At 40.0% G+C, this 12127-nt stretch overlaps 1 protein-coding gene across 1 annotated transcript; it reads right to left on the reverse strand.

The window, feature by feature from the left end:
* Window positions 1–220: 220 nt before the first annotated feature.
* Window positions 221–12078, reverse strand: LOC143845501 (uncharacterized). Its single transcript, XM_077353879.1, has 10 exons — window positions 11927–12078; window positions 11387–11449; window positions 10715–10829; window positions 8844–8880; window positions 8582–8651; window positions 8327–8431; window positions 7746–7896; window positions 7540–7622; window positions 630–723; window positions 221–513 (listed from the first exon to the last, which is right to left on the reverse strand). The coding sequence occupies exons 2-10, from the start codon at window positions 11406–11408 to the stop codon at window positions 429–431; spliced, it is 762 nt and encodes a 253-aa protein (XP_077209994.1). The 5' UTR covers window positions 11409–11449; window positions 11927–12078; the 3' UTR covers window positions 221–428.
* Between the last annotated feature and the right edge of the window lie 49 nt (window positions 12079–12127).

Below are 12127 nucleotides of genomic sequence, written 5' to 3' on the forward strand. Positions count from 1 at the left end.
GGTGCGAATTATCCAACTGGGATTGTGTATTTATCATTGCCCTTCAAACAAATAGCAAAAACAATGCGTTGTGAAACCTGCTCAACATAACTGAGTCAACTGAAATCAAATCATTGAAATCCCAAATCTATACCAACTATCCAAATGAGAGTAACAGTATCTATTATGAATATCTCACATCATGAATGATAATCAGATTCACCAACCCCAATCCCATCAATGTGCCAACGAGCAAGTTAGATAAACGCATATTTAAATGTTTCCCATACAAAGAAGCAAGAAGACAAAAGGGAATAGGTAGATCAATGCTACTATATCATATACCCCAAACCAATAACTACTTTTACTATCCATATCTATTCTTAACAGAAAATAGTATGTTTTCCCATGCATTCCTTCTTCACTATTATTTGAAAGCGACCAAATGATTAGCGAGACCCATCAAGCCCCAGCCTTGCAGTAAGCCATTTGCAGACATCGTCCATCTCTTCAGGGATAGTGTAATGTCCAAGCCTGCACAGTTCCCAATTGGTCTAGTGCTAAATAGATTGTTTATGTGCTACAAGTACCATGCTATTTTAACAAATGAAAAAAAAAAATTCTTGCAAAGTAGAGAAACTTATTGGTACCCATTGTAGGTTTTAAATGCGATATTCCGAAATCCAGTTGAAGTTAAAACATGTGCAGATTTCTCTCCATGTTTATAAAGGACCACATCATCCCCTGTGAGAGAAAAGAAGCTCAGTTCCACAATACCTCATTGCATTTCTAGAGTAACATAAGGATTTCTAGTATAGCTTCAGGTTTTAAAGCATCCTTACATTATGATAAAAGGTAACTCAGTAGAATACAATAAGCATCAAACTAACATATCAACATCGTAGGCAGTAAAGCAATGAGGCGTATGATAAAAGCATGGCCAAACATAGTTTTGGAAATAATTGAGATTCAAAAAAGATGCGACTCATTAATCAAACTTAATGTTGAGTAGAATTTTCAACATAATGGAAATTTCAATCACAATGGAAATTGAGTGGAATAGAATATCACAACTTTCCAGGTCCAATTAGAAAATATGATGATCATTCTAACTTGTATTATGAAAATAACCTAAAGTAACAACTGCAAAAAAAATATAAAGTTGTATAGCTAAACTGTGAACTTCTACAGAAACTAATCAGATATCAATACCAAAAATGTAATTACATAACGTGGGAAATATAAACTTTCAGTTGCGTAGTTGTAGTTGGATACATTATATTTAACCGGCCAAAGTTCATGTCCATGTCCACATCACTGTCTAAAATGACATGGGCCATTAGAGTCAACGTCAAGTTTAAAGCCTTGCTAATGCTAGGCTTGTGAAACCATCAATTCTTTAAAGCCCTGAGTAGCATGCATTAAGTTATGGATGATTTAAAAATCAACGGAGACTGAAACATAAGGCAAAAGCAAACAGATTTTTTTTATCAGGATGCTTGAGAAGGGGAAATAAGCAACATAAAGTCATAATTCGAGCTTGGTGCTAATCCGGGGTTTAAAAAATCGATCCAGTACTCAGAAGACTTTCCAAGTCAAATTGCTTCTTATCAAGATTCAGGTTGACTTAAGATGGCAACTGGGTTCCACTAAACCCCACGAAGAAATATTTGATTATTCAAAAAAAAGGGATTACAACATGATCTTGGTTCTGCTTTGTTAGCAGCTTATCTACCTAGGTAAGGAAAAAGCTCTGAGAAAACTAAGACACAGGTGGGCCATTAAAAAAAAAATACTAAGACACAGGTGTCTCTTTAGCCACACGCATATGTATAGCTGGTACACAAAGCTTCATAACCTCACTTCTATAGGCTAGGCTTTTACATAAGATATCGGCCCACTTGTTTTCAACATCTACAATCCACAGGGTTGTATAGAAAAGAAAGAGACAAGAGAAAAACACACCACTGCCATTTTCCACCACTGTTGAGTTTCTTCCATTGGGGTTTTGACGACGACGACCATTTATATAGAAAGCAACAGATGTTCTCATATTTCAATTCTAGATGGACAGAAAATACAGTAATTTGGTTGGTGTTTTAGTGTGAACTAGTAGACTGTCTAGTGCACACAAGACTGACTACTAGTTTCAATTTCAAAATATACCTTAATACTCATTTCTAGAAGCATATTTAACACAAAATATAGATGCCACTTCACATGACAAGTTACAAAACAAAGTCACAGAAAACTATACTACGAGGCCAAGTAAATGCTAAGTGTTATAATAGCAAGCAGAAATACCAAATTGGAGACTAACCAACGCCATTGGGTGTTAAGAGAAGAATAGAAGTCCACAAGACTAATCATAACACTGGAATGCATATAGAAGATGTTAGAATAAGCCTATGGGCATTCTCGTCATCGTACCTTTATTTTAGTATATAAATAAATTAGTGAGGGGGAGACATCTCCAAGTCACTTTTTCTCTTCTCTCTATTCTCTCTCAACATGGTATCAGAGCCCTACGGTTTCTGATCCCTAGGGAAACCTTTAGCCTCCATCTTCTTCATCAACCCTAACCCTAACCTCCTTCGTTATGTTTAACCCTCTATCCTTCTCCCTCTCTCTAACTTAACCCTAACCCTAATCCCACGCCTCCCCACCTCCCATCACTCGCCCTGCCCCTCCCTTCCGTCCCAGCCCCCCCGCCCCCTCTCCCACCCTCGCTCCTCATCCCTCATCCCCCCTCCCGCCCTCCCCTTCCCTCCGTCCAGCCCCCCACGCATTTCCCTCTTCAAATCAGCCCCTTTCCCTCTTCCATCCACCCCTCCCTACCCCTTTCCCCCTTCTGTCCAGCCCTTATCCCCTCCACCCCTCACTTTCCCGACAACCATACCCCACCCAAACAATATTTTTCATTAAACATACATAAAACCCTATTTTTTCTATTTTCCCTTGATGTGTTAAATTAGTCTCCTTTGTCTTCATCTCACGCATCTTCCTAGCTTCTCTATGAGCTCATCTCTGCACTTGTCCTTCACTCGTCAGATTGTCCTATGAGTCTCTCTGTTGATTAGTTGGTTTTATCATTCATCTTCTCCGCTTCTTCTTGTCGTCCGTTGGTGGTGGTCTCTCCGTTTGTCGACATTTGTTGTCCTGATGGATCTTCCTGTCATTGTTGATCCCTCTATTGGCATGACCACCGAGGCCCGTGCTTCTACCACACCGTCGGCCCCTTCTTCTTCTTCGTCTTCTAGCTTGGCACCTGTAGACAACTCTTACCCACAGTTGAGCATTGCCAAGTTTGATGGAACCAACTACTTACCCTGGAAGGTTGCGATTGAGACATACCTTCTTGGACGAGGTAAGGTACGTTTTCTTCGTGAGGATCCTCCTTCGCCTAAGGATCCTATGTATACTCGCTGAGAACAGGAAGATGCGTTGACATGGAGTCTTTTATGGCAGTATATGACTCCTGACATTTATTATACTCTGATCCTCCTCCCAACTGCGAAGGAGATCTTGGATCACACTGTTGTGACCTATTCTGTGGTTGAGAACCTCACTCGTATCAGTTTTACTTCCTCTGAGTGGATGCGCCTCCGTCGTAGTGATATGTCTCTTGATGCTCACTATGGGAAGTTTATTTCTTTATGTTAGCAGCTTGACGTTTTCCTGCACCTCACTTCTGATGTTAATGTTCTCCGGCGTCAACGGAAACAAATTCGAGTGGTGCACTACCTTGAGAGCCTAGGCCCCGAGTTTACTCACCTGCGCCATCAGATTCTTGGTTCTGGCAACATTCCGCTGTTGTGTGAACTCCCCGGGGAGGTGGTTCCTTTTCGCGCGCCCGTGGACATGGTGGCCGTGGTGGTGGCCGTGTTGGGAGTGGGCGTGGCCATCCTTATTGCACCCACTGCCAATATGATGGCCACGTTATTGAGACTTGCTACACACTACACCTAGAGCTTCGCCCGCCTCGATCAACTCACCTCAGCACTTCTGGCCTTTCTGACATAGTTGTCTCTGCTCCTGCCTCTTCTTCTGCTGATGACTCATTCACCTTTACGAGGGCAGACAATGAGGAGCCACAACGTCTTCGAGTGAGTGCCTCCCAGGCCACAGCAGGCTTTGCTCAGCCAGGACTCACCGACGACATTACTTTCTAGCTCAGGGTCCTGGATCATTAACTCAGGAGCCTCAAACCATATGACTAGTAACTCATCATAGCTCTCTTCTTTTCGCTCATTTCCATCTGATTTTCAGTCCATTACTTTAGCTGATGGTTCTACTACACCTATTATTGGTATTGGTACTACTTGTCCTTCACCTTATCTTCCTCTATCTTCTGTCTTGTGTGTCCCTAAGTCTCCCTTTAGTTTATTGTCAGTTAGTCAAATTACGAAAAACCTTGCTTGCTCTATCTCATTTTATCCTTCTTACTGTATTTTTTAGGATCTTTCGACTTGGAGGACGATTGGATCGAGTCGTGAGGATGATGACGATTGGATCGAGTCGTGAGGATGATGGCCTTAACCGTCTTGACTGTAGCCCTTCTTCGTCAGCTTTACATAGTTCAGTGGATGCCTTTCAGTGGCACTGTCGACTGGGTCACCCATCACTTCAGCGCCTCCAGCAGACATCTTTAGTTCTTGCTTTTGTTTCTCATTTTCATTGTCAGTCTTGCGAATTCGGGAAGCATCACAGAGTGTCTTTCTCTTCCCGAGTTGTTAGTAGAGTCGATAGTCTATTTCACCTAGTTCATTCCGATGTATGGGGACCCTCTCGGGTCTCGTCAAATAATGGATTCAAGTATTTTGTAGTTTTTATTGATGATTACTCATGTATGACTTGGGTGTATTTACAGAAAGACCGCTCTCAGGTCTTCTCTGCTTTTAAAAATTTCCACAATGAAATAAAAAATCAATTCAGTTGCAGTCTTAAATGCCCGTGAATTTTTCTCTGCTACTGATGGTTTTCAAGACTATCTCTCCTCTCATGGCATTATCCATCAATCATCCTGTGCATACACCTCTCAACAGAATGGTGTAGCCAAAAGGAAACTGCGCTATCTCCTTGAGGTGGCTCGTACTCTCCTCTTTCAGATGTAGGTTCCTAAAACATTTTGGTCTAACGCCATTCTCACTGCCTGTTTTCTGTCAAATCGTCTTCCATCTTCGGTGCTCAATGGTGATTCTCCATTTCACACGATATACCCACATCAGGATCCATTCCCACTTACGCCCTGTGTCTTTGGCTGAATATGTTTTGTCCATCATTTGGGTCCCGGCAGCGATAAACTGGATCCTCGTTCAGAACGACCTATCTTTCTGGGCTACTCGCATACCCAGAAAGGATATCGTTGCTACAGTCCACGTTTGCGCCGATGGTATGTATCAGCTGATGTAACATTTTTTTAATCTGAATTTTTCTTCAGTTCTACCTCAGCTCCTTCATTTCCCAGGACGGAACCTGAGGTGTCCATTTCTCTCCCTGACCTTCCAGCCAGTTCTCCTGCTTCTTTAGCACCCTCTTCTCCTTGCCCTCCTGGTCAGGTCGAATCTTGTGTTCCCAGAGTGGATCCCCCACCTACTAAGTTCTAGTATCAACGTCGTCGACAGCAGGCACGGCACCCTCACACCGACAAATCGTCCTCACAGGCAGAGATCTCCTTACCCTCTCATCAGGTATCTTCCTCTCCTGTAGTTCTCTCTGACTCCCCTATTGCTTCACGTACTCGTTCTCATTCTACTGCTCATCCTATCTCTAATTTTGTTTGTTATGATCGTCTAACTCCTCCTTTCAAAAGCTTTGTCCTCTCTATGTCTTATGTTATGTTACCATAGTCTTTGGATGAGGCTCTTAATCACCCAGGCCGGCAAGCTGCCATGGACCTTGAGATGGGTGCTCTACATTCTAACCAGACATGGGATCTTGTCTCTCTGCCTTCTGGTGCTCGACCTGTTGGTTGCCGTTGGGTATTCTCCATGTAATATCTACCTGATGGCACTGTTGATCGACTGAAGGCATGCCTGGTGGCAAAGGGCTACACTCAAACATTCGGTGTAGACTACCATGAGATGTTCTCCCCAGTTGCAAAGATACCTTCAGTCCGGGTCCTGCTCTCCCGGCAGTCAATAATGGCTGGCATCTTCACCAGTTAGATGTGAAGAACGCTTTTTTGCATGGCGACCACCTTGAAGAGGTGTATATGGAGCAACCTCCAGGTTATGTTGCTCAGGGGGAGTTGTCCTCATCAGTCTATAGCCTCAGAAAATCATTATATGGGTTGAAGCAGTCTCCACGTGCATGGTTTGGCAGATTTAGTGAGGCAGATATGAGGTTTGGCCTCAAACAGTGTGCCGTGGATCACCCAATATTCAATTAACAGTCCTCAGCAGGATGCATTATGTTGACTGTATACGTGGATGACATCATTATTACAGGTAGTGACTCATGGGGATTCGGAAACTGAAAGCCTTCTTGCAAAAAAGAGTTCGCGACAAAGGACTTGGGACGTCTCAGATATTTTCTTAGGATAGAAGTTGCGTACTCCTCTAGTGGTTTATCTCTATCACAGAGGAAGTATGTTCTGGATTTATTAGAAGAGACAGGAAATCATGGTGTGAAGCCTGTATCTACACCCATGGATCCAAATGTGAAACCGACTCTAGAAGAGGGTGATTTGTTGAAGGATCCTGGTAGGTATAGAAGGCTTGTGAGCAAGCTTATATACCTTACCGTTACTCATCCTGATATATCCCATGCCGCTGGGATAGTCAGCCAGTACATGACCTCTCCTCATACTTCACATTGGAATGCAGTGGTTCAAATTCTCAAATATCTGAAGGGTGCGCCAGGAAAGGGATTATTATTCAAACGGCATGGTCATACGCGAATTGAGAGGTTCTCAGATGCTAATTGGGCTGGATCTCCTGCTGAAAGGAGATTGACTACGGGTATTGTACCTTTGTGAGAGGTAACCTGGTTTCATGGAAAAGTAAAAAAAAGATGTCATTGCAAAATCAAGAGAGGCAAAATACAGAGCCATGGTGCATACTACTACTGAAATTATTTGGTTGAGATCACTCCTATCTGAGATTAGCATTGTGTTTCCTTTGCCTTCACTGTTATACTGTGACAACAGGGCAGCCATCTATATTGCAACAAATCCAGTGTTCCATGAGCAAACAAAGCATATCGAAGTCGACTGTCATTTCATTCGTCAGAGAATCCAAAAAGGGGAGATATGTGCTATATTTACTCGTTCTGCGGAACAGTTGGCTAATATGTTCACCAAACCATTGAATAAAGCAAAGCTGAGTGACATTTGTAACAAGCTAGGAATGTATAACTTATACATTCCAGCTTGAGGGGGGTGTAAGAATAAGCCTATGGGCATTCTCGTCATTGTAGCTTTATTTTAGTATATAAATAAATTAGTGAGGGAGAGACATCTCTAACTCACTTTTTCTCCTCTCTATTCTCTCTCAACAGAAGAGATCTAAGATGACATGCTTAATCCGAACACACACACACTTGCGCACACACAAATACCTTTTCCATGGCAGAGCAAAAGGGGCAGGGATGCAGCACGTCTTGCAGCCTCTTGTGACCCTTCTATCTTGGTTTTCAAGCTCCTGGAGAAAACCAGTTATTGACTGATAAAGATAGGCACTCAATACAAGATAGAGATATGGACATGGAGAAAGCCCCGTCGATGAAATGTATGAACTTGATTGAGATGAAATGAAGTGTCATACCTTGCACATGGGAGCCAACCACTTAAACCAACAACTGCACTAAGGTTGACTGGGTATGGGTTACTATTGCTATATTTCCCATGAGCAAAGCAACTGGCAGAATATAGGGCAGTGGCCGCACCCATACTGAAGCCTCCAACACCAAGCTTGACTGTAACAAAAAAAGCATCATGGGACTGAGAAGTTACTATTCAATTGAATGCGCAAACAATGTTGAAATATATAGTAAATATTAGTTCATATTGAGAAGTGTAAACTAGTTGGATAGGAAAAGATTAAAATTATAAAAAAATATAAATTAAAACTTTTTCCTAACACCCATGTTTCGATGTCCATCCATCTGCATCCAGTTATATAAAAAACTAAGTAGAAAGAAGAAACAGAGAGCATTTTCTGATAAGAAATTGAATATTAAGTGCTCTCATGACCAGATACTTTCTAAAATTATAACAGGTTTAAATGCTTCAACTTTCAATTAAGCAGAGACCTACTATATCATAACAGAATAAAATACATTCGCTGGAATTGATATCATAAAATCGTAAAGAAGAAATAATCTGGCTAGTTTCCAAGAAACCTACTATCAGCAGGCTCTGTCGACAACAGGTTCGCAACGTGTGCTGCTGAAGAATCTAAACCCTCCAGATCATCAGGACCATCCTCCGAAAGGTCTCCTACATCAAACCCTGATACAATGCAAGAAGATTTATAATTTCTATTACAAAGCATTTCAAATGGGAGATGGAGCAAATTACCAAATGAATATTGAAACTTGACTAGCCTAATCATTATTTTAATCAAAGTTAGCCACTCTATTCTAAAACAATTAATCTTACATGCAGTGCAAGGGAATCCACCAAAAACTGCGACTGGTCGAGTAGGAGCTGTTGGACATATCCATTTAATCTGCGTTGTTGAATTCAATGAAAATGAACAGTTAAAAAATTGCTCTAAAACAACGCATAATAAAAGAATCAGTTGAAATAATAACATTCCCCTCATTGGAAGTAAGAGAAACGAAAATTTCATTATATAAGATAAAATAGATAGAGCAAGCTACTATTTGATCCAAAATATAAGCATGGTTATCATGCTTACATTAGGAAGAGGGAGGGTCTCGAAGAGCTGGGACCAGCTGCAAAAGAAAACCAGAAACACTTAAGTAAATCCATGCTTGGGAGCTTCATAATACAACTTTCAACTATTCATTGGGACAATAACAACATGTTCAAACTAAAAAATACAAGAACCAGTGTAGACACGGTTGCAACAGGAATTACGATGTCTGGAGAGATCATGTACTCAGAATTTTAAGTATTCAATAACAGAAAACTAAATTATAGTCAGAAATTGCATTGGATCATAAGAAAAGACTAACTGTATGTGACACCCTCAATTCAATTAACACAATGCATCCAAAATACAAACATCATACCAGGGAAAACACAAATAAAATATCATAAATCAAACTTATAATGGAATATCATTAAAGCTACTGCTAGTTTAAGATTCTACTAAAAGAGTTATCTAAGGCCAAAATATAGTTTGTCCAATTGGCCAAACAACCAAGCTAGTGAGCTAGTCGTCCCCAATTCAAGCCTCCAGAGATAATCACTTTTCTGATTCAGGACCACTAATCACTTTTCTGATTCAGGACCACTCTGAGCAATCCTCAGCATTAAAGTAAAGAATAGAAAATGACAACAAAGCAACCTCAATCACATGTTATTTATTACACGGTTCCACTGATCTCTCCCGTCGAATCAATTGAAAAGAGAATGCCCTTGTAAAGACGCATCATTCTCGCATGGTTAAACCAAAATAAAATTATTCCCTGAGAAAACACGACAAGACGTTGACATTCTCTATCTCTTATTCCCCCGATTCTGCACCAAAAAATGTCCATCAATCTATTGAAGGTAGATGCTTGCCAAAAAGAAAAAAGAACAAAAGTTCACCAACCAGGACAGAGAAAGAAAAGGAATAAATACGAGAATGCAAACAACAATCAACTCTACAGTCCATATTTCGCACCCTGTCGACATATCCACTGTTGGACCATACATAGCTAGCAACCATGAAAAAGCAACAGCTTGATACAGTTGATATCATAACCATAATATATATATATATATATATATATATATATATATATATATATATATATATATGTATATGAGGAAAGTGTTTCTAGTCCGGCCGACTAGAGATCATTCTCTACTCCGCCACCCAAAAACACATGGGTCCCACATATTTTGTGGTGATCTAAAGCATTCATTTGATAGGCCTCATCATAGATAGGATGTCCACAAAAATTCAGCTTCATAGGATCTTCTTAACCCTTCGAGTTGTGGAGTTAAAAAATGGACAGATTTGTGGCGGTTTTTAGCCGTCCATTTTAAGCTCCACAAATCATAGGGTTGGGATGATCCTATGAAGCTAATTTCTTGTGGACACCGTCTCTATGTCAGGCCCCATCAAATGAATGCTTTGTATCACCCAAATATGTGGGACCCATGTGTTTTTGGGTGGCGGACTAAAGAATGATCTCTAGTCGGCCGGACTAGAAACACTTTCCTCTATATAAATTCAACCACCTCAGACCGACAGCATAGGCACACACTGATTCATTCCTCGCTCAGACATACAATTGGTAGACTACCATATAAATATCTTTTCTTTGTTTTTTTTCAGTGATAAATTTGACCATACAAGTTCAAAAATAAACTTAGGTGAAAGATCTAATCAATACAACCTATCTTCTCATATTCGACTGCAGAAAAAAAACACCAAAAGCCCATTTCAGTAAACAACTCCAGCACAAAAAAAACTAAAAAAAAGTGATTCCCCAAGTGAAGGCTATTGGGGAATCACTTGGGTCTGACCAATAAAAGAAAAAACTTAAATGCTAGCAACAATGATTTTAAAACAACAGCAGAACAATGATATTGTTGAAATCGTATACATACCTTGAGCCATTATCACCGAGGCCGTGAAGCCAAACAATAGTGGCCTGGTGTCTCCCTTTGGGTCGGACCACATGGGTCCTTCCAAATTCAAAAGTCCTTCTACCAGTCATATTCCCTGCATTTTTTTCATTAGTGCAACTTAACACCAAAATACAACCAGAGACACAACCCAAACAACTCACCATTCATCTATTACTGATAATTCTACAATTGACAAGAAAACCAAATAACTGACAAAAAAATAAACTATGATCTCAAGAAAATGCACTATTTATTTATTACTTATATATTGAAAGAATTTGAAAAAAAAGGGAAATGAAAATCTAAGTATAACACAAGCTCACTACTAATATCACTCTGTAAAACAACCAATTACTCTACAAGCTTAGGCCGTTAGAATTGGTCTTATTTAATCATTTATACTTCAACACTCCCCCTCACATGTGGCCTCTCCTCTCTTTTTTTTGTCCATACCTTTGGATTTTTAATATCAAGGAATTAGGAGTTACTGGGTTATGAACCAGCCGTGAGGCAATAGCTCTGATACCATGTGAAACAACCAATTACCCTAAAAGCCGAAGCCATTAGAGTTGGTGATATTTAATCATTTATACTTGAACAGATTGTAACAAAGAATGCCAAACCAAATAAATGAGTAGGAAGAAACCAAACCAGAGCTGCTCCCGTAGCTCATCTTGCAAAACCACCTACTGAGATGATGATTGCAAAGAGATCCTGCAATGAGAAAACACCACATTGACCTCTCTATTTATACCCATTTGAAGAAACAGAATAGAACCCATGAATCTGAATCCACTAATTATTTACACCAGAGAAATACACTGTTCCTGAAAAAGCCTATAAGCTTAGAAAAATAACAGCACCCAAAAAGGTGAAAAAAAGAAAGAAAAAAAAAAGCATAGAAACTTTTTGGGCAGAGAATATAACTAAAGATCAAGAACAATCAAGCAAAAAACCCATCAATTCATGGGTCTCGATTGTAAGAATCAATGCTTGCTTGGAGTGGGAAAAAAAGCACAAACAATTATCAGAGAATATTTCCAAAACAAAAAAAGAGGCATTTCATTTAATTCTTTTTTAATTCGAGAAGATGGGTTCCTTCAAAAGAACTACAATAACAGCTAAAAGTCATTTAAAGGAACAAAGTTGCAGGAAAATAAAAACATGGGGTTTTGCTTTTTTGACACCAACCTGGACGTGGGGAGCAGCTACAAAAGCCCAGATCTTTTTTTCCTCACTTTTTTCTTATTCTCTGTTTATTTTTCTTTTAGCTTTGCAGTGTGGTAGGTTTGTGGTTTGTCACTTGTGTTTACATATGTGGCGACTTCATTTAAAAAAGCCGCCCATTGGAAAAAAAAAGCCCAACAAAAAAAAACTAGGGATTTTAAATTT

Source organism: Tasmannia lanceolata, unplaced genomic scaffold (genome assembly GCF_043159265.1).
Source record: "Tasmannia lanceolata isolate RefF3 unplaced genomic scaffold, GAP_Taslan_0.1 ptg000015l, whole genome shotgun sequence".
NCBI lineage: Eukaryota > Viridiplantae > Streptophyta > Magnoliopsida > Canellales > Winteraceae > Tasmannia > Tasmannia lanceolata.

What these genes read in the sequence shown, in the direction of transcription:
- LOC143845501 (XM_077353879.1), bottom strand. Translation starts at nt 11,408, where the DNA reads ATGAGCTACGGGAGCAGCTCTG. An exon ending in GTCGACAGAGCCTGCTGATA is followed by an intron (nt 7,897 to 8,326) that starts GTAGGTTTCTTG and finishes TTTTTGTTACAG; the next exon opens with TCAAGCTTGGTGTTGGAGGC. An exon ending in TTTGCTCTGCCATGGAAAAG is followed by an intron (nt 724 to 7,539) that starts GTATTTGTGTGT and finishes TTTCTCTCACAG; the next exon opens with GGGATGATGTGGTCCTTTAT.